At 39.5% G+C, this 23,132-nt stretch overlaps 1 protein-coding gene across 11 annotated transcripts in view; it reads left to right on the forward strand.

Moving 5' to 3' along the window:
* Positions 1 to 23,132, forward strand: part of INPP4B (inositol polyphosphate-4-phosphatase type II B) — a 315,749-nt gene that overhangs the window by 232,804 nt on the left and 59,813 nt on the right. For 10 of the 11 annotated variants that reach the window (XM_048303087.1, XM_048303078.1, XM_048303077.1 and 7 more), the window contains 3 exons: positions 4,254 to 4,431; positions 9,709 to 9,921; positions 17,681 to 17,825. In XM_048303087.1, the coding sequence (XP_048159044.1) occupies positions 4,254 to 4,431; positions 9,709 to 9,921; positions 17,681 to 17,825 (536 nt within the window). The remainder of the gene's footprint in view (positions 1 to 4,253; positions 4,432 to 9,708; positions 9,922 to 17,680; positions 17,826 to 23,132) is intronic. The other variant, XM_048303079.1, reaches the window with a different exon arrangement.

The following is a 23,132-nucleotide window of genomic DNA, read 5'->3' on the forward strand; positions in this document are numbered from 1 at the left end:
ACAGAACACATGTGATCCATGAGTAAGACACTGAATCGGCATCTTCAGTAATGTACATTAAACTGAAGTTATCTAGGGGTAGATGCACTTGCTGTCTATGCTTGAATTGTATTCTTGATGCTAATGTCAGTGGGTTTGGCTGTGAAAAATGAGAGGTCAAATATTCATTGTTAGAAGACTTTAAGCCAGTCCCAGATGGTGACAATTTAACTCAGTAACACAACTTACGCAGTCAACAGCAGGAGTGGAGTAACTCGGAGGTTCATTATAAGTTAGATTATATATTACACATTTAGCATATTGCAGTATTTATTCTCCAGCAAAAACTTTGTTAATCTAGAATTAAAATGTACCCAGTTTAATATTTATTCAAATGTCTTGGTTTGAATGACAGGTGTCTGCCAAGGAAGGTGGGAACCTCCCTTGGAATGGAAAATATGACTCCCTACCCTCCAAATTATTATAACTTTGAAATTACAGGACTTTCAGGCACAGATATGGGAAAAGGAATAACAGTTCTTTACTAGAATATACATACATACATACATATACATATACATAGACATATATATATATATTTATAAAACAAGACAAACAAACAAAAACAACAACAGCAGTGGCAAGCAGAACCAGAAGCCAGTGCCAGCCTCTCTCGGCCGCGGGCCCTTTCCCCTTGGGTGCAGTTCCGCTCACAGCCGGCAGGGGCGCTGGTGGCTCCCGGCCAGGCAGGGCAGCTGCGATGATTCCCCCGCGCCTGCAGGGGGCGCTGTGGCGCGAGTTTCGGCCGTCTCTCTCCACATGGCGATGGCGGCTCTGCCGGTGGGAGAAAGAGAGAGAGAGAGAGAAGGGGCTTTCCTTTGCAAACTCATGGGGGCAGCCGATCCCAGTGCCCCTCCGGATAGCAGAATGGACTGTAGCAGGAACCTCAGAGCAGTGGCGTGAACGGCTGGGGCAGGCACACCTGGGGTGGCAAACAAAGTGTAGCAAAAGGCCCAAAGCAGCGGCAGAAAACAGAAGGGCTGGGCAGGGGATCGCTCCCCTGGATAGCTCACCAGTGATGGCTGGTCCCGGTGTTGGGCTGCCACACAGAGGGAGCGGCCCAGCAGGGAGGGCTCCCAGCTCCTGGCACAGCATGCAGCAGCCCTGGGCTCCCAAACGACAGAGGAGCAGAGAAGCAAGCCAGCAAGCCCCAGTCACAGTACTGAAGGAAAAAGAAAAGAAAGAAACAGGCAAAAGCCACAGGGCAACAGAATATCCAGTCAGACCCAGGGTGCTGCATGAGTCGATCACCTCCACCAGCAGGAAGCAGCAGCCCCTGGCCCCCAACCCTTGCAGGATCCTGGGTTGCTCCTCACCCATGGTGATGCTTCCGGAGCCGGGGGAGGCAGTAGCTATTCTGGACAAAATAAAAACAAAACCAAAAACTGATATGGGATATAAACCATCCCCAAGACATCAAATTACATGAGAATGTCCTTAAAGCAATTTTAAAACTGAAATGACTGCTGACAGTCATGTGTTCATAGTTAATGATAGTGCCAATACATGGAAATGATCAAGTGTGGTTTTATATGCTTAGTGAAAGCTTTGAAACTTAACCCAGGAGACATTATTATAGAGTTTTTCAGTAGGTACATGAGTCATAATTTACATATCAAAGGTAGGTTTTCATAATGCTGCTGGACCTACCCATGTGGCCTTTACCCTAATGCAAAAGTTTCATCTAGTTTGTGCCTTGACGCCTGTGAAAAGTTTCTCTTAAGTTCCATTGGCAGCTGCCTCTCCTAACTAATAGTACTTATATACCATAGCTATATGCAGCAGCAAGCTTTAAAAGCAGTTGTGGATGAGGAAACTTCACTGACTTGTAAGTTGTAATGTCTTTTCATGAAGGGTAAGGCGACAGAAAACCTCAGCTTGTCCTAAATACAACAGTGTGGAGACACAACAGTTAGAAACTTCAAATACTCCCAAAACATGTTGTTTCTGAAAAATAATTACACACTTCCCTAGGGGGATGGAGGAAGTTGCCCCCAAATTTTGAGAGAAACTAAATATTTGAAGTTGTCTCATGCTTTCTGCGGTTCCAGAAATGTTAAAATTAGCCAAATGAAATCTGATAATACACTTCATTCTGAAGAAAGAGTCATTCTCTCTTCACTAATTCCTTTACTTAAAAGCTATGATTTACTTTATTGCAATGAGAACTGCCCACACCTTTAGTGTCACTCTTCCCTCTTTCTTACAGTGGTGTCTGTAGCTTTTCTGCTGCAATATTCAGTGAAGCTTAAAGCTATGAGAGATCAGTGAAAATGATTTAAAGACTGAGGGAAATCCCAGAAAGGAGTGTGTGCGTGGTGAGCTTGATAAGAGCATTAGCCAGGTTCAGCCTGCAAAAAAGACTCTGATAAAGGGAGGGAGAAGCCTGCAGGGGAATTACAGAAGTATCAAGACTTTTAAGACTATGTCTTCACTGCAATTAACATAGACTATTAATCTTTGTCTCTGCCCTGTCTACTGAGCCTGATAGCTTGAGTGTTGCAGTGAATGTAGAGGTAGGTTTGACTCTGGAAGTCCCTCTCACTAACAGTGTGGCCACCTCACAGGTAGAACTGTGGCAGTTTCCTCATTTCTCAGAGGGCCAGAGGTTTTTTTTGGTTTTTTTTTGCCTAATTCATTAGGAGAGACAGTTTATATGGTTCATTTTGCTGAATTACGACTTCTACTGGACATGAGTCTAGTACCTCGTGTAAGTTGGAGATGTATAGTAAGTAATTTAGATGTGGCTGGTAGCATGGCTGAGCTTTGCTCACTTAGATGCCATTCATCCTGCCTGCCTCTACATAGAATTGTGTCTAGAAATTAAGACATTGGTGAAAGACAGAAAAATAGTCTTGGTCTTGGGGAATTTGGGACTGTAACTCAGCAAAATATATAAGCAGGAGTCTTAATTTTAGAGTGCTTGAAGCTATCCTTATTTGCCAAAATTATAGAATCACTGCTTAATTGGAAGGGACCCATCAGGATTTAATTTCTAATTTGTAGAAAACTAATGAGAAGGAACTGGAAAGGACACAGTAGAAGACACAAAGGGGAAGCTGGGGAGTGAAGAGATCTGGAAAACGACTGAAATGAAACAAAATGCATGAAGTTCAGAGGATTGAACATGTGTCAAAATTTGGGTCTTGGTATGCAAAATTAAGAAAGAAATCAGTGGTGAAAGAGTTGAAGGGACTGAGGTACTTGTGATGAAAAGACACAAGAGGAGAGAAGGGAGGTACAAACAGAACCAGCTGGGAGTAGTATGTACATTCCTCTGACACTGGTGATGTGCCAAGAGGTGCTTGGTTACATTTTTTCCTGTGTTAATCTGAATCTGCAAAATATTTGGTTAGTTTCTCTGAAGGACTGAAGCAAGGCTTTATAAAAGGAAGAGTTATGTACAAGAGGTTTAGGTGAGGAGCTGTGCACTACAGGCAAGAACCAGTGGGTGTGCGCTGTCTGAAATGGTAATAATTATTTGGGAATAATTGTATAAGGAGATATTGCATGATTAGTAAGGGGGGGAAGAGGAAAGATGGATAGGAGAAGTCCTCCAAAAGAACTGCAGTAATTTGAACAACTGAAAGTAGGAAGTTTGCAGTATGCATTTGTGTGGTTTTGAAGTGATTAACTCCCACACCGCATTGCTGTGTCTCTTCTTGCAAATCAGGCACCTGGTTTTTACTGGAGATAACTCTGGTTGTCATCACTTCCTGAACATCACTGAGGCTAATCAAAACACAGTGGGGGCCACTGATCAATTAAACAGTAATGGCCCATTTTGAAAGACTTAGTGAGGTAGTTAATAATCTGTTGAGGAGTTCAGTTGGAAGAGTAAGGAGTCTTATGCTCTTTGGGATTATTACCTTACTTGGTCAAATATTTTTTATCTCTAGAATTACAGTGTTTAAAAGAAACACATAAAAATATGGGGGTTTTATGTTCAGATCAGTCACTCACAGGAATTTTGAACTGTACTACTTGGAGCATGTGGTGGTAGGCAGTCTGTTGTATGCTACTGTTCAAGGAAAGATTTGTTTTTACCCCTAAAGGCAGGAGCATTTCAATGGTATCTGTGAAGTTCAGGCATCTGGCTTTTTTTTTTTGCAAAAGTAGTGGTAAGATTTTTAGCACATTAAGCATTGCTATTAATAGCAGAAATGAATTTGACATTATGTGACTCTCTCTGTTATCTCTCTCTGTTATCACAGTACTGGATACCAGTGTATTTACTATTCACCTGAAAACACAGCCAAGGCAAAAGAAGTTCTCAGCAACATCAATCATCTGCAACCTCTCATATCAAGCCATGCAGACCTGCTGCTTAGTTCTGCAAGCCAACGTTCTCCAGACAGCTTGAAGAATTCTTTAAAGATGCTTTCAGAAAAAGTAAGATTCAAATCTTCACTGCAATGGAAAATGGAATAACCGAGTCTTTAACTGCTGAGGTGGGGGGAGGGGGAGTGGTTCTGCATAAATTGAGTTGCACAGCACCAGGAAATGTCAAATAAACTCAGCTAAAATAAGTGTCAAAATGTTGTTATTAGAAAAATAATGTTGTGTAGCATTTCTTTAGGCTTTCCTTATAGAAAATTAATGAAATTTATAAAGATTATCTTTTTTTAAAAGTGTAATTAGTTTAATTTCATGTATCTTCTTTATCCTCTAGTGGCCACATACTGCAGTTTATCAAAATATCAAAATTTATAAATAATTTTGTAGTATGAGAAATCATTATTTTTCATTATCTTTCTGTTATATTTCAAGCTGCTGCTTATGGGAGGTGGTTCAAGCCAGGTTTGTGTGTAAGGTTTAGAATAATAACATGATCAGAAATGGTGATGCAGCCTGGAAGGAGAAGCTGGGAAGTTGGCACCAGGAGATCTCAAATTTTAATTCTCTTTCTCCTGTTATATCCCTCTGTAGCTGTAGGCTCTTCCTCATCTTAGTTCCTTTAGTTCTAAATTAAGGAAGATAATATTTCCTGCTTGTCTTACAGACTGATAATGGAGATTAGCTGAAGCCTGTAGTACTTCCCAGCATATGTTATCCTATAAAAATATGGAGTACTATAGCTATGACCTGAGAGGTTGCAAAGAGTTTCCCATTGCTCTATGGGCCACTCCTTCAGTAACGTGATCCCAGTATGGCTTAATAACACGATCAATAGCCATTTCAATATATCTTCAGCTATTGGGAAGTGACAGCCCTTGTGGTCTGTTGAGCACCATTATCCCAGCAGTTCCTCGTTCAATGGGAGAGTTTCAAATCTGAATATTGAGCTCAGCCACTTGCTGTGAAGGCATTGCAGAGGAGCCACGGGGGAGAGAAACATTGCTCTCAGTTGCAGATGTATAAATCCACAGTAACTCTGAGAACACTGGAGTCACTGTGAATGCCATGGATAATAGACAAAAGCAGAATTCAGCCTGAAATGAAACAGAGGAATTTAGGGAGGGGGCTTGTAGCAATTATGGTGTACCTTTCCATGTAGGAGGGTGTTTTTAGCTGTGCATAGAACAAGTGGAGCTGCTCTCTTAGTGGTTAGTTCAAAGAAATCTGTATGCACAGGTAAAGCAAATCAGACAAAGAAGTGTTTGTTCTGAAGATCCAAAGTGTGGTTGCTAAGGAATGTGTGTGTTTGCTCTGGCCATTTGCCTCTGGGCAGGAGGAGGGGATGATTCCAGAGGGGCTGCAGGCAGCTGTGGTACTAAAGCACTGCTTGAACCACAGCCTGCTGGAGACTCTGGCTATAGAAAAGGGCCAAAAAAGGCAATTCAGTTTGAAAAAGACATAGATACTTTACATTTATAGCTGGTGACTTAGTTGTGTATGTTCCTATCACCTTTTCAGGGCCAGGACTAAATTGCTGTTTGTACATGAGCTCAGGTTCCCAGACGAAGGAGTCTCACCCAATGTACTCTGTGGATGTCTGTCTAGCCTCCACCTTTTGCTTGTAAGAGATTAATCTAGTTGTCTGAACAACTGCAGCATGAGTGGTTCAATACCTGCTTCCCTGTCTATTACCAAATTTACTCACAGGAAAAGATGGATAATGGAGAAATAATAGGGTGGAACCATTGCTGAGAAAACAAATGTGGTGGGACAGCTGCTTGTAAAGAGGGGAAGAGAGAGGGGGAGGAAAGACCAAGAAACAGCTTCAGGGAAGGGAAATACCATTTCAAGGCCCCAAACTGGGTGAACCAACACAATACTGAAATTAGATCCCTCATAGTTGATTCAAAGCCTTGAACTGATGTCTTAAAATAATCTGTTTGTATAATCTGGTGCACTAGTGGAGAATCAAGACTATCAAAGTGTTCCTGGTTATATTTAAGATAGAGTAGCACATGCTCTTCTGAATATAATTACATGATACCTACTTTTATTCCTGAGGAATATGTAGTGCTTCTGCTATTCCATCTTTCCTATACTTCTTATATGTTAAAAAAAAAAGCTCTTGTGTTTTAACTTAATAGAAATTTAGAAATCAAACAGCTGTTTGTAGAAGTCATAAAAATTATTTCCCTGGTGATTAAATTCCACAAGTTTATTAAAAATCATATCACTTGATAGATAGAATATAAGCTTGATATATATAATAATTCTTTCTATAATTATTAGGTAGCAGCGAGTAAATCAGAACTATCAATAATGTAAATTACATTTAAGTGTTCGTGTTGGAAATGAAAGGACTGGCTGCATGAATTGAAAGTGGAAAATTAAATCAAATAATTCCACTGCTCCTTCTTAAATTGAGCTTATTTTCTCATATTAAGCATGGTTTTACTTCTCCATATATAATTTGCAATTTACTGTAGTGTTTTCCTGAGACTAACCTTTTATCATCACTTTTTGTTAATTGATTAAGGAAGCCTTTTGCTGTCAACAAGTGTATCAGCATTTGCAGCTTGCAGAAGGCTTGATAAATTCATTTTCCAGCTATGCCTATCTTTGTTTGCAGAAATACTCTTTAGTAGAGTATCTAAAAGAATTCGCAAAGTTTTCATTTCTTTGTATAAACTGGTTTTGTGATTTCAATGCAATTTCATAAATAGTGATGTTCTGCAGATTTAGCTGTACTGAGCTGTTAGAAAATGAGGTTAAAATGTAGATTGCTGTTAAACCAATGGGAACCCTGAATGGAATTTAATTAAAGAATCATTTTAGTTTCTGTATGAAAAAATGGAGTCTCACTTCTGTACTGATTTGCTTTTAAAAATTAATTTTCCCTGTAAAATATTTCTATTCAATTATACTACTTAAACTTTTCAGATCATTACCTAATATACATTGCAGTCATAGTGAACATTCTTTACATGAAGCTATCCAGTACTCACAATTTTCTGAAATTTAAAGCTTTTTTGAGTCTGCCATGCCTGATCCAGAGACTTGAAATCATCTCAAGTAGACTTTGTGGGGAAGATAGGTATGAAACGTCAGCAAAACCATGATATTGCTGTTTCTAAGGATAGACAAGTAATGGAGTTTCAACTCTCTTGATATGGAACTGTAGAATAGTCTTGAAGAGGAACTCTGCTGCTACCACACAACCCCTCAAATCTCATTTTGCCATGGTAAGGCAAAGAATGGTAGGGTTTGGTAGCAATATTCCTCAAAGACTTATTCATTCTCCAAGCATGCACCATCTGAAGGTTGGAAATGTAGAAAACTGAAATTGTCTTGCAGAGCAATTGAGGACTACAAGGAGACAGTCCTGAGGGGCTGCATATAAGGAAACTGTTAAAAAACACCCTTTCCGTCAGGCACCAAGTTGGTAAGGAGGAGAAGGAATGGGTCTGGTAAAATTGCCAGGGAGATGAGTAGTGTTGCCAAGTCTAAAGAATCCCAAGTCAGGTCTGAAGGAAGTCCTGATTTGGGTTTAAAAAATTAATAACTTATCTTAGATATGCCTGAGGTTCTTATTTTTAAAACTTTAGAGATTTATTTGCAATAAAAGTTTTCAGCCTTTTCATGTGCAACCATTAGGAAATTTTTTTTTTCCTAAACATAATGAAAATGGGAAAAAGCAGAAACTTCTAAAGCAAGTACCTAATCCAGCAGCTGGAGCCTTAAGAAAGCCATCAATTATTTAGAGCTTTTTAGTCTTAAATATCCATAAACTTTTGAGAGGGTATTGAGACAGGAAGGCAAGAGAAAGAAGTTGAGTAGGAGTGGATGCATACAAAAGGGGAGCAAGTAGTATGAAAAAGGGATGGGATAAGAATAGAAGTGGAGAAACTGGGAGAAAAACTTCCAGGCATCTTCTCAGGAGTTCCAGGGAGATGCTGACACTTGAAACTTGTTTGGTTTGGGGTTTTTTTGCTAGTTTTTCTTCAGCTTTTGCATAAACAGCACATAAGGACTGAATGAAGCCTGGCTGGGCAACCTTTGTTTCTAGCATTTCCTGCTTGTTTAGGCCGGATCCTCTGACTCTTATCTACATACCTTCCCACATCCCTGTTTAATTAAGATTGTGTGCACAGAAGGCACTTCAGCACTTGAATCTGCCTGCACACGCCAATCCACTATGTTCTCGGAAAATAGGAAGGCAAATCCCGCTGACCTGGGATAAATAAATTCAGGTAATTGTGCTGTGAAAGAAATTTTCATCATCCCCTGTGAACTAGGACTTCTATCTTGGGAGGGGAGCTCTGGGTGGGATGTGTCTCCCTACTGTGACAGATGAACCCTGCTCAATGTCGTTGAAGTAACCAAAATTGGGAGTCTCCCAAGCTGTCGCTGTGGCTTTATTAGTGGTTACTACCCTGTAGTGAAAGGAAGTGTCCTTGCACCTCATTCTCTCCTGTTCCGTAGGTTCTGCCAGCTGATGGAGTGAATAAGCCAAGTCTCCCAGGGGAGATGGGGCCACGTGTTTGAGACACAGGAGATGGGCATGTGTGGCACACTGGTGGCAACCATAAGTGCTGTTGCATGATGGCAATCTAGACATGGAGAAGCCCATATCCAGAAAGCATTGTACTTTTCTTGTGGTGGTGGAAGGGAGGTGAATAATGCAGGGAGGTTGAAGGATTTAAAAAATATGGTAAAATTCCAGCTGTAACAGTCAACATAGAAAAATGATACAGAGATTGAATAGCATCTTCAGAAGACCTGAGAAAGCTACTTCAGGGTTTCCTTTCTTTAAAAAATAAATAAAATCAAGCTTGAAATCAGGTGTCACCTACCCTGATATCTGGGTTGATACCTACAGGTAATGAAATTTATCTCTGGAAACACTGCTTTTGCAGATACTGCTATTTCAGCAGTGTAGAGTGGTGGGTTTTATTTAGGGAGATGATTAAACTGGTTAATCATGTTTTATCTGACACTTATTCAGAAATTATTGTGCAATGGTTGGTTACTCTTGGAACTGGTTCTTGTTGAGGCTCGCCTCTGCAGGCGAAATTTGGAATTCGAATAAAATGTGAAAAGATGATGATGTCTATAATAGATACTGAACTCTTGTGTTAATCCTTAGAACACTGGGATTGTAGAATGTGATGATATCCCTAAAACCCTTGAAATGTTCCCCTTATTTGTTGGCCTGCTTTGTTTTCTGCATCCCAGTCAGGCCTGAAACATATACCCTTTCAGTGTTATAAACCTTTGCTGCAGTACTGCATTCTTTGGTCTAACCTTTCCATTTGTTTGTTTTTTTCCTAGACGGAGTTATTCGTGCACGCATTCAAGGACCAGCTGGTCAGAAGTGCCCTTTTAGCACTGTACACAGCCCGGCCTGGCTATGTCCTCAAGAAACCAGCTGTGCATAGAAACAGTGCAGAAGAAGGGGGTGATGTACAGCACCAGGATCATCCTTCTCAGATTAAAAGGCAGGACTCTATACCCCATCATTCTGAGTATGATGAGGAAGAGTGGGTAAGTAGCCAGAAACCCTTGGTCGGTGTTCAATGCGAAACCCTACAAATCAGTATAAACAAGCTGAAGCTTGTTTGTGACAAGTGTCCTTGTCACATGTCATTGCAGGGTGTCATAGGTTAGTTAGCAAGCATAGTCCCAGAAGGGATGTCCTTGCTAAGGGGTGCTTACAGTTTCCTCTGGGACCTGATAGAACCTATCAGCTGGCCAGTTTGAATATGGATAATTCTCTAAGCCACTTAAAGTTGTGACTGCCTCTGTGATCCACACTTAAGAATAGGCAAACTCCCCCTCCAAGCTCTCTCTTGTTTCCGGCGCTGGGACAGGTGGCTGCGGGGCCCGAGTGGAGGCCAGCGGGCCGGCCAGGCCCTGCTTGGGCCAGGCCGGGCCGGGCCGGGCCACGGCCATCCTGAAGCCATGGGCCTGTTCCAGCCGTGGAACCCCCCCACTGCCTTGCCGTGGGCAGCCGGAGCGGCTCGGCTCTCCCCCCTCTCCACTGCGATAAGAAAAATTCAACATTCCAGCTGCAAAGCTGCAAGGCCGAGGTGAGATTAACCCTTTTATTGCTGTGAAGAGCTAAAAACCTGAGGGAAGAGAGGAGATTCTTAAAGCTGAAATTCTGTTGTGAAGCTATGATATATCAGAGTATCCTGTTGTAATTTCATGAAGATATGGGGGGTGGAGTGTTCAACTCGTAAGCAGAAGCACCTGCGCTGAGATAGGCAGATGCTGACACAGCTGTAATTTCATGAGAACTTTGGACAGGGAGAGATGGACCAGATGAGGACTTTTGCTCCAAACGGGAAAGGAGAAACCTCAGTTCCTAGAGATGCTCCCAGAGATAGTCCTAACGATGAAGATGATGAAGACCCTTTGCTCCCAGGGAAGGAGAAGGGCCTCTGTTTTTGTTTCTGAACGGCTCAACCTTAAAATTGTACCCCAAAAAACTTCAAGAGTGGACCCTCGAAAGCAGTTGCGGGAAAAGCTGCAAGTCAGGGGAAGGGACTCACATGCAGGCAGAGAGACTCCTCTTCCTAAATGGACTGAACAATATTTGGAAGTGGGCGGCTGTCTCGTTGTGATAATGTTTTTGTAGCACGAGCAAGAAGAGACTTCTCTTTCTAAATGGACTGAACAAGGTTATTATGGAAGTGGTAAACAGACTGAACATCTCAAGGGTTGTCTTTTTACATTGTCAGTGGGAGAAGGGAGGAAGGTGGGGGGAGGAGGAGAGTTCTGAAGGTGGTATAATTTTTTTTCCCTTCTTTTAGGTCTGTTAATAAACTTCTGTATATTCTTTCAAGTTTGATGCCTGCTTTGCATTTCTCCTAATTCTTATCTCACAGAAGATAAACAGTAATGAGTATTTTGGACCAAACCACTACACAGGGGTAAAGGGTGCAAAATTGTTAAACCCTGTTTTTCAGATGCATCACAGATTTTGAAGCTCAGTTTGAAGGATTTTCCTAAGTATACAGTGTGCTGCTCTGAGACTGCCTGGTTGTGCATGTAACAGTGAAGATGATGAGTATCTTGTTGCCCAGACAGAATAATAGACTTTCTTTGCTCCTACTTGGGTTGATTTTGCTAGTTGGGCAGATTTAAGGACTGGAACAGCATATGCTGCTCAGAAGGAAATGTTCTTTTCTTCCCCACCCGCTGCGATACTCCTCCCCAACCCTCAGGCTGTAACCAGTTTAAATAGACATGAATTAACCCCCAGCAAAACAGAGCCCTTTGCCCTTAGACTTTGTTCTTAGAGGGTGTCTGAGGTTGTGTAAAAGAATTAAATATAACTTTTACATTTTAACATTCTTAGCATATCTTTCAAAGATATGTATTATTTATATGGCTGAGATTTTATAAATCAATTTTTTTGGTAGATGTCTTCATAATAGATCTGTTACTTTGTTACATATATATTGAAGCTATTTTTATTCAGTCCAGGCTCATACTTTGAGTTCATCACTGTATTCTTATAAATGTAAAGGATGCCAGCATATTCATCTCTATTGTAAATAATTAATAACTTGTGTGAGCTGTGGTATTGCACCTGAACTGTAATCTTTATCCACACCAAAAATAAGGGAAGAAGAATATATTTCTTCTAGAGGAAAGGCAATTATTTCCGGCCCCATGCATTAAGTAGTCATGAGATTTAAACAATAAATAACTCATTCTTTTATTTGTCCTCTAGTTTTAGAGCCTTGAATTCACTTTTTCTTGTTTTCTCAACAACCTGAGGGGCTGGAATTGTGGTTCTTTCCTTTAAACTAATGCTAAAATGTTTGTTTTCAGCTGTTGAAACATTCAGCAATGTAAATTACACAATTGTAGATACAAAAATGCTGCTAGCAAGGATTTTCTTGCTATTTTCTAAGTCTGTGAGAGACTTTTCTCTCTCACAGAAGAGGTAGCAGAGTTCTGTAAACAATGAAAGACCTGCAACCTTGAGAAGTCTTGTTTATGGTACAGTCGAAAAATATTTTGACAATGGATGTTCTAGGATTTTAGCCAGTCACCCCCAAGGGGTGGCTGGTCCTTGTCCAATTAGACTATGAAGAAAAAAGTCTATAAAAGAATTTGTAAAATAATTAAATTAATCAATCTTGCTGCACAATTCCTGCCTGCTGGATCTTCTCTCCTCCTCCCTATGGCTGTGGGACACGGTAATATACCCTAGGGCATTTTTTTTTTTATACAAAATAGGTTTCATAGAAGAGAGAAATTTTGCACTGGAAAAAATGGCACTTTTGTGCAAGCTGTATTTTAATTTAATACTGCAATTTAGCATCTCTGAAGAGAAGATAGCTTTGCTGGTTTTCATTATTGATGATAAAAAAATGTCAGACAGGTGCTTGGTCCTGACCTATTAAAATGTGTAAGTGCATCATTTTAAACTGTATCTAGTTTTTTCTGCTGAATTAGTAAGATTATCTACATTCTGAATTAAGTGTATCTTTCACTGTTTTCTGAGTTTAAGTGAGTCAGAATCACTGTCAAATTTGAGACAGTATAAATCCTAGAGAAATTTTGTGATTTTTTTCTAAATTTGAAAGACTAGACTTTAGATAGATTTCAGTTCTTTCTGTCAGCAGAGGTGATATATAATGTGAGTTTTAATAATCAAATTGTCATTAGCATTATGGAAAGAGAAAGAACAAATGCATATAAAATTTGAAAAAATACTTAATCTACTGTGAAAGTCAACTATAAAGGAAAAAACTTTGAGGTACATTGCACAGTGCTGTATCCTCCTTTGCTGTTGTGGGGTTTTTTTCTCACTATTATCAAGCAGTAGTATGCTTGCTTACATTTTGCAGTTGGAATTTTGGTTTTGCCTGAAATCTAAATCCTTAAACAACTCTTTAAGCTGACCCTGTTCCATCCACTTCACATGACTATGGCACCTTATGACCATCACAGAAGTACAAAGACTCATCCCAGAGTCACTGGCAGCAGTATGGATTGAGCTTTTTATATTGGTACACTAAGCACAGGCAGCAGGAAAGCATCACTGTCAAAGGAAAAATATTTAACTTGAGAGTTTTACATTGCCTCTGGGTAGATACTCTCTTCTCCTCTCACCAGCTGCTTCTGCTATCCTAGAACCTCCCTGCAGGGGGACACAAAGCAAGTTTTAATGTATAATACAAGAAAAGATGGGCACATTGCCACTTGGAGCTGACTCTACTCTACACTTCTGACTGACTGGTTCACGTGGCTGGAGCTACAAAGAGCAGATAAAATGGCATTTCCAATAAACTGTGTACAAATGCTTCTGTGGTGATCAGATGTGGGGCCGTGTGCCTGTTTGAGACAAATTTGGAGGAACATCCAAATTTGAACATCCTCTGATGGAAGGCAGGTTACAGCCATCCCTCCCCCACCAGATTTGGGAAAAAAAATTTTCCTCGGAGGAAAGTGAAGGAAAAAAACCCCTATTTATTCAACAAACACATGGGAAAAGAATAATAATGCAAAATAATAAAACCTCTCACTATGAAGAGAAACCTGGGAAGATTTAGAGTCCTTTCTGTGGTCTCTCTCTCTCCTCTTTCAAGCTGGAGTTCGGCATAGGCCCCTCCGTGCCTTGGTGGAAAGCTCTTCCAGTGAGTTCTAGTGTTCTCAACAGTTCCAGAAGAGAAGAAGAAGAAGAAGCCGAAGTCCCAGAAAAAAAATGGTTTAACTCTCTGTCTTTCTCCAGAGAAAAGGGGCCGAGAGCTGGGAAAAACCAAGGTGCTTTTCTCCTCTCTTGCTGCTGCAGAAAGCAGCAATCTCTGTGTCCTTGGAGCACAAACTGCTTTGAAAAGTTCATCTGGCTTTTTCTTTTTCCTTCTCTTGCACCCAGTTTTAAAGGCACAGAAAGGCACAGGAATCATGTCTGGGCATAGAGCGGCAATAGGGGATACACTTCATAAAGTCACCCCAAGACAGGCTGAAAGACTGATGTGTGTGTGATCTATTTCATTCCATGTGCCACAGCACAAGAGGGTGTTAACCATGCAGATTATTTAAGATATTTGCTTTATCTGTGAACAGAGCTCAAAAGGACCTTAAGGAAATATCTGAATATCCACTCACAGGAAGGAGACGCAGCATCCTCTGAGCACTGGGAAGTGCAGATGCTGTGTCATACCTGGCACAAGTAAAGCACACAACTGCAGTGGTGTATATGGAGGGACAAGAAATGAGTGAGGAGTTCTGTGGTGAATTCAGAAAGGCTGAGAATCTTTTAAAAACAAAGAGACAGCCCCTGGAACTCCACTTGCTGGCAGTGTTTAGAAGCAAGACATCCAGTTAGGTGCAGTGACAGAATCTTACAGATTTCCACCTTCCCTGCCACTGCCTTGACTTTTATACTTAAAAAAGCAGCAATGAGAAGGAGACAGAGATCTTGTTTCTCTCATTCTTTCATACCACAAACTTACCATCCACATTGCTCCAGCAACTAATGAGAAACCTGCGATCTGGGGAAAAATATCCTGCTTAGGAAACAAGGGTACTTCAGTGTATGAAGAAATAATTCTTCTGATCCTTCACTTCACACAGAGGGTTTACAAGAATGCTTACTTAAGAGGCTGCATGGACTGTGTTTTGTCCTGTAACCTGGCACATGCTGTAAAATGATCACTTGTGAGGTTGTTCTTAGGCAAATTGAAAATAGACTGCTTAAGGAGATGAAAGGTTGGTGGAAAGTGTGCTAGGCTACAGGAAAATATTCTGGAAATAGTAAAGGATGACAATATGAAATGGATTAATTTCTTCTCCTGGAGAATCATAGAAAGCCACTTGACTTTTTTGCTGATTGGAAACTGCATTTTTACTTGAAAATTGTTCTGCGAAACTACAGAATTTCAACAGCCTTCTTAGAAAAATGTGACTGCCTTTGGTGCAGAGAGAAGAACATCTCAATGAATGATACATACCTCTACTTTTTCTATCTGCCTACAATCCCAGGAACCTCCTGTGTGGAGAAAAAGAGCTGTGACACAGGCCCTTGCTCCCTCTCACTTGCTCGTATGTGAAAAAGCCAGATACATGATAATAAGAGTGAGCTTTCTGTCAATAGATGTTTATGAATTTTGCTTCTAAACCCCCAGGGAATGTTTGTGTGAATATTTCATAGACATAATCTCAATGCTGGGTTAATAGTTGGTTTGAAAAGAGAAAAGTACTCTTTCCAAAGTGAAACAGAGGTTCATATTTGTGTTGCTTGTGCAATAACTCCAAATACTCATTAAGAGCTTAATGCTTTTTGTGTTAGGATTAAACTCCCCCAGCAGACAGAGAAAAGGGAAATTACATTGCTGCAGCCACGCTAAGCAACTTGAGTTGCATGTTCTGCAGCAACTTCAGTGATTGGAAGCTCTGAAGCTCCCTGATACTCTCTGGTAAAGCTTGCTGATATTTGGGGCCAGAATTTTTACTATTTGCAGTATTTCACTGCTCTTCATAGAATCCTTCTCCCCAAAATTACACTTGTGGGTGGTAAAAATCAGTAGTTTCACACATATTCTAAATGTTTTTCAGGATTGCTTGAGGTGCATGTAGGAGGACACTTTTGAAGGAATATATACCTGTCCTCTGTCTTTTGACTTTTAATTGTATCTAAGCATGTGAATATCAGATACTCATATGTGTCTAATGGCTTCATGTATGTTTCATGTATACTGGTGCAGATATTTCTACATGTTGCATTGTACATGCAGCACTTAAAATATTGTGGATTAAATGCAGTTTTTCTTGGGTGTGACCAACTTCTTGCCTCTTGTAAATCAACAGTATCTTTTTCATAGTATGGTTAAAGCATGGGTTTATCTAGGGAGAAAATGAAACCATCATTTCTACGTTGACCTATAAACTAGATGCTCACTTGTCCTTAACGCAGCCCACAAGAATGCTCCAGGAATCAGGTTTGGGGAGCTGGAGGAGAGGATCTCTGTTGTACAGGTTGGGCAAGTCCGTGCTTCTGTCTGCAGGCCCACATGATGTCTCTTAGGTCAGGATGCCACTTGTCACAGGTTGTGTCCTCAGGAGGAGGGAACAGGGAAAGATCAGATCCCTCTAGTGAGAATAAGGGCTTAAGCCTGGCATATAGTTGAAAAGTAACATTAGATTTAAATGTTTGCCGTAGCAGTAGTTCTAGCTTTGCCTTCACACAAAATCCAAGTGTTGCCATTTATATGGAACTATGGTATTTCTCTGAGTTTTCAATTTTCTTTAACCTTCTCTCTTGTTATTTTTGCAACTTCTTTTTTGTGCCATAATGCTTCTGGCACTGTAAAGTGCAAAACAAAGTAGTGATGTTATTATCCCATTTTTAACCCTCAAGCAAACTCTGGTTGCTCTGCATTATTTTCAGAATGACTCAGCATTAAAACATGTACATGGGGGGGTTTTCTGTGGGTTTGTTATGTTTGGTTTTAGTCTGACTGTGTGTCTTATGTACATCCTCGTTTCTTGTATGGCTTGGTTTTTTTCTTCTTATTCAGTGGCACAAAAGTAGGTGCAAGAGCTTTGAATTCTGCAGCATCCAGCACCTGAAGGACCCTCCCTGTATCTCAGTTCCATAACAGCTCTATCTTACACTCCACATTATTTCTTTTGTTCTCTGCTCACACAGAATTTTTTCTGTCACTCTATTACTTCTGTAATTCTCTTATTTATTGTAAACTCAGTTAAGTGTGATGGTTGCAGTTTATGTGAGAGGTAAGGAACAAAATTGAAATTGTGTTACCTAATAAACATGCCGTGACAGCAAATTTCTCATTCTAGTCCTTAAATTTTACATTTGCTTCAGCAGAGTAACTGATGTGATAAAATACAGGATATGTTAAATTTTCAAGAAGAGGTTGTTAAGTACTATGACAAAACTGGCAGTCCCACACAAAGTTTGATTTGGCAAGGCTTTGAGTATGTCTACACTCTTAAGGTATCATTTAAATAGACAAACTGCTCAGCTCCTTGCTATTAGACCTGAAACTTTGCCTGCATTTTCATGTAGAGTTTGAAGCACGTGTTCTCCAGTGTCTAAAACGCGTAAGAGTTTGGGTTCATTTACACTGTAAGAAAAAACTCCGTGAAAAGGGCTTAGGTTGGTAATAGGCTGAAGGATGAGAGAAACAGTCATATGCTGACACCTAATATTTCTAGTAATTTGCACATCTGTCTCCACTTTAAGGTGTTAATAAGTTAATATTGTCTCTCTTTTTTTTTCTTCTTCAGTAACATGCAGTGATAATTCTGCTCTTTTCAGGACAGGGTGTGGGCCAATGTGGCAAAGAGTTTGAACTGCCTTATTGCCATGGTGGACAGACTGCTTGAAAAAGATGACATCAGCAACATTAAAGAGGGTGAAAATGAGCCTTCAGCAGCAGATTCCAAGGTGTTGCATACAGGTGGTAAGCAACCCCCCAGATGTTTTTTTTTAAATCATTGCCTAGAGTAAATGAAAATTTAAACAGCTACAGAAAAGTCATCTAGAGAAGACTCCATAGTATCTTTGATGAGAGTGCTAATAGCAAGGTTTTCCACCCTTGTAGGGAGGTTATTTATCAAAGTACAGCTTTATTGTGTGCTCAGACTGCTTGCCATGCTCAGTTGTTTGTGCTACAGTGTAAACCTTTTTAAACCACAATGTTTTCTTTTTGAAGGCTGATGAAATTTAATTTACTTTAGATTTTACTTGCATGTAAACTTGCATTTCCTTTGAGGGAAAAAAAATTGGATTCTCTTACCCCACAGAAAACTTTTAAGGAAAGGTGAACATTCTGTATCAGTGTCATTCTCCTGCAAACCCTTCCACTTCTCTGAGGGGATATACTGATTTTTATTTTCTGATTTGATATAATTCATGCTTACCTGGATATACCTGTCAGCCTGTGTCAAAAGGCAAAGTAGAATAATTCCATGAGATGATGTAAAGAAAATTTTGTCCATGGCAGGTCCTTGTCACCAAATCTTCTGATCTTCTCCTATGGCTTATTCATGTTTGCATTATTGATGCATAGATTAGATCGGCTTAATAAGTGTGATGAGACTTTCTAGTCTGAAAGTGTGTTGCAACAAATGATACAGATCCTTAGTGATAGTGGTGGTAGTCCTAATATAAGGAAATCAGAGCCAACCTTTGTGTCACTCTTCAGTAAATAAAACAACTCCCCATACAAAACAACAAACCAAGACAACTACTTTATTTTATGGAGCTTTGTATAGTTTGGACTGTTTTTTTTTTTAAATTATGCATTTTATACTGTATCTTCCTTTACATGTTCTCCACAGAATTTAATTACATCATTTTATATCAAGAGTTTTAAAGTTATTAGTACTCACTTGTAATTTCTTTCTTACATAATAAGAATTAAAATTACTTTTTTAACTGTGTGCCATTTGTGAAGTACTGGTGAGTTCTGGGAGATTCTAGTTGTAGTGTTGATTTTTTAATGCAGCTGTAGCATCTGCATTTTTACCAGTATGAGAGAGTCCTTGTTTTCAGTGCCAGATGTGTTGGATTTGATTTTGTATGAATAATCCAGAGAACAGCTTATTCCTTATCTGTTTGGTTCTCTAAGTTTCTGTCTACCAGGCATGTAATGTTAGAGAGGTAGATGATATCATCTCTGTTCTCTAGTGAAGGCTTGCAGGTGAAAAGTATCAACACAGCTTTCTGCATTTTTCCTGCCTTCCTCAGAGAAGGTAAAAATATTTAACAGTCAGGTAGGTGTAGTTTTGAACTTGAAAGAATCCTCAGATGGTGAACCCAAGCATATTCATTGTGATTAAAAGAGAAAAACTGAATATTGTTCTTGTTCCTAACTCCCTTCTCTTCCCTGTGGTGCTAACAAGCTTTCCTGCTATTATTAGAAGTCCAGTATGTCTTGTAGAAATGTTTTGCAGGCAAAGTGGTAGTAGTACACTTTCACCCAAACTTTCCCCCAGGTGACTGCAGTGCATTTGTGTGTGTATGCATAGACATACATGTCATGGGTTTTATCTGTATCTCATAGCCATGGAACAAAAGTTCAGATTTCCAGACCTCCTTCCTCTATCTGAAAGAAAAGGTACGATTTAGGATTATTATTTTGGAATGCTTTCTGACATGCCTAGAGACATGAATTTTTACATAATTTCCTTCACTCTCTTCAACCCCCTGAACATGTCCTCTGTTATTCTGTATACGCCATTATATGGATTTAACCCGTCCACTTGAGTCTTTAATTCGAGTGTGCTCATAGCTTTGATTCAGGCTCACACCCTACACAGGCAAATGGAATATTGGTTAGAGCTTTTAGGTCACAAGCCAAAAAAAAAAGGAAAGTTACATCATTTTAAGTACTATAATAAGCAGCCATCAAGTAGAATGAAAGGTAGCTCTTGCTAAGCAATAATGATAGTTGTAATGGTTAGAAAATTATAGATGAGTTTCATCCAGCTGAGAAGTTGTCTTCTGGAGCTGGTGGGCCAAGGACACAAAAAATATCAAGCTGCTGTGGTGCTGGAATAAATTCTTCTTTTTTTCCTTCATTTCAGGGCCTCCCCTATTTCTCTTGAAACAGTAGAGGTGCCCTTCAGTGAGAGCAGAGTCAGTGCTTTTGTTGAGCTGTCCTGAAAGTTCTGTAACACTCCATCACCTGAGAACTGCAGAGATTTGTGGGGCAGCCTGCTGAGTTTTCATGTTCTTTTTGAGGAAGACATCATTTGTGGAATGCCTTGGACAGCTTATAGGACTTTCAAGGTCATATAGAAATGGAGAAGTTTTAAAATTGCTTTCTTTTATAGGACTAACTTTAAAGATGGAGCTTTCTGAAGAGCTATCCAGGTGTGTGCCAAAGTTGGTTCCCTAATCATTTTCAAAACCATTGCCTTTGGGGCCAGAATTTTTCATGCTTGACTTCTCTATGAGAGTGTGGGTTTAGATGTTTGTTTTTCTCTGCATCTCCCTCTCTGAAACTTAACATGAAACCCTAAGGGTGCACTGTGAAGTACCTACACAGACACTGAGATTCTAAGTTTATGGTTATAAATTTGGCCTTAATTCTGCTTCATTTTACACTTGAAGCCTGGTTGTGAGTTCACAGCATTTTCCTAGATATAAAATCACGCTGTGTATACATGCATAGATAAATTTCTAAAATTACAGACTTTTGTGCTACTTAAAATTCACAAACATGACATAAATTAAAAGCTTGCCAAATCTTGCTATTATGTATTATATATTTATATATTTGAGCATATTTGAGCATAATGTATTTCATTAATGCTGCAAACGTATGATTGATGCTTGAGTCAGAAACAGCTTTAGTGCTGGAGTGGATCCTCAGAAAAACTGGGCTGCTTTTGTAAGAAAAAAGAATACAGAGTTTTGAACAAAATATCGATAAATATGCCTTAAAGTATGGGATGAAATTTTTGCTTATTTAGTGAACCTGACTGGTTTTTTTGTAGCATATAGCAATGAATAACATTTCAAAGAATGCACACGTGTTCATTTTAGATGATAGAAAATGTTATGACAATAATTTGATGCAATAGCATCTTCATATAAATATAGATATTGTTATAACATATATTCAGAATTTCCTAAAGTAGGTTTATATTTGCAGTCTCAGTGTTGACATTGTGTGATCTTTTTCTTTTTTTTCCAAACATGTTTATATTTATTGTTTGAAATCTTTGTAATTGGAAATATTGGAGCACTTTTTTTCTGTACTCTGCCTTTCAATGTGAATTATACCCTCCTTAGCCTTAACTTTTCATGCAGTCTGACCTTTGAGTGTATTCTAAAGACTGAATTTGAGTTACAGTTACCAAGGTAACATGCTATGGTTTCATCAGTTGCAGTATTATGAATCCTCTGCAGGATAAATCAGGAAGAGTAGAAGGATTTTTAAGGAGAGGGGCTTTTTTTTGTTGTTCTTTTAACTCTTAGTCTGGTTTGCCTTGGAGAAATATGTGACAACATTAAATTCTTTTTATTTTTGCCTTTTCACTTTCCATGAGAGTTGGAACGTGAAAGCCTGTCCTGCAGCATTAGAGGTGCCAGTGAAACACAGCAGTTTGTTCTTGTGCTTACACAGCCCCTGACAGATCTCTGTGTTTGGCTGCTGAAAGTGGCTGTTGTTTCCATCTGCTCCTTGTACCATCCCATCAGAGCTCCCACCCAGCTATTCCTCCACTGGCTCTGGGTGAGAACTCCCTAATTTGATACATACAGGATCCACCACATTATCTCAAACAATTTGAGTTGCCAGTGTGATTGCACCTGGATTTTGCCTTTAAGTGAATTATGGAATCATTAGCTCTGTGAATTGGCCACTGATACCTTCAGCATAGGTAGCGAAGAGCACTTGGGGAATGTTGCCACATTTCCTAGATGGAATTAGAGGAAACCTCTGTTCATACCCACATTGCTGTAGACATATGTGGGTTGATTTTTCTTGTATTATCTGATACCTGTTGGGGACTAAATAAGTCTAGATTCAAACTTTCTGACTTTCAATGCCCTGGGGATGGGCACTGCATCCTTTCAGTGCATTCCTTCCAATGCAATGCTGTTAGAAATGGGAAGTAAAGCCATGTTCTAGTTTTAATTGCATCTTCAGAAAAGCTTTTCTTATAAACTATCATTTAGTCAGGAAGATGAAAAATATTCCTGTGGTCTCTGTCTCCTTGAGTAGCAGACATAATTTATTTAGAGCAATCACATCTGAAAAGCTTTCTCTTCCCTTCCTCTTCCTCAAATTTTTCTTCCCTTTTCTCTTAAGCTTGTCTTCGCATCAATTTTACTTATGCCTTTTTTTTTTTTTCCTTCTCCCTTTCACTTCTGTGTCATCCTTTTCTTTTTGATAGGATCCTTACCTGGGCTGAATGTAGCCCAGCAATACAAGACAAGCCCTTCAGCAGTACCTTCTCTAAGTACTTTGGCTATAAACAGAAGCTGAAAAATTGTGTAAGGGAAAGAAAGACTATTTAACTGAATCAATAAACTAAAACAAGGTATCAGAATACTTAGTTGCACAGCATTCACAGAGCAAGATTTATCCATTACGCCTATGTTTAAAGTATATTAGATTTTCTTAGCTTTGTCTTTTATTGCCTTTGTCTTCTTTTTCTGTTTTCACAGTGACCAAACCTGCTGAGATACTTGTGCACGTATGATTAGATGGTTTCAGGTTTCACTATTAATCCATGTGACAGTGTAGAAAATCTTGGATGATTGCAATGGAATAATAAATCCCAAGAATTCAAAATCATTCTTCTGGAATAAACCGCTACTTTCTAAAGTGCAGGAATAGCAGGAAAGCTTATTCAGGTTTTTGTTGTTCCTGTGAGAACTGCTGCAGCATTATGAGTACAAAGCCTCATCCTTTCTCAAAGAGCTTAGCCCTCATGCTGGAGTTAAACTGAACTCCAAGAGCTGGGTAGCAAGATGAAGAAGTAAGGCACTGACCTTTTTATGGTGCAAAGTTGAATATGTGAACTCTTCGAAGTCAGTCTTTTCAAACCTCCCTGTAAAAGTGATTAACTCAAGTGAAAGGTTACCTCTTGGGTATCTGCTGTTACATTTATATGTCACATTTATACTTATATATGTTACACTTACATTTATATGTCTGTAGTGCCCTCATTTGCTTTAAGAGTATGACATTATGCGTTCTTCCGCTTTTTATTTCAGGTTTAGTTTTTACCTTCACACCATTTAAGTTTTG

The sequence above is a fragment of the Corvus hawaiiensis genome, chromosome 5 (genome assembly GCF_020740725.1).
Source record: "Corvus hawaiiensis isolate bCorHaw1 chromosome 5, bCorHaw1.pri.cur, whole genome shotgun sequence".
In the NCBI taxonomy this organism is placed as follows: domain Eukaryota; kingdom Metazoa; phylum Chordata; class Aves; order Passeriformes; family Corvidae; genus Corvus; species Corvus hawaiiensis.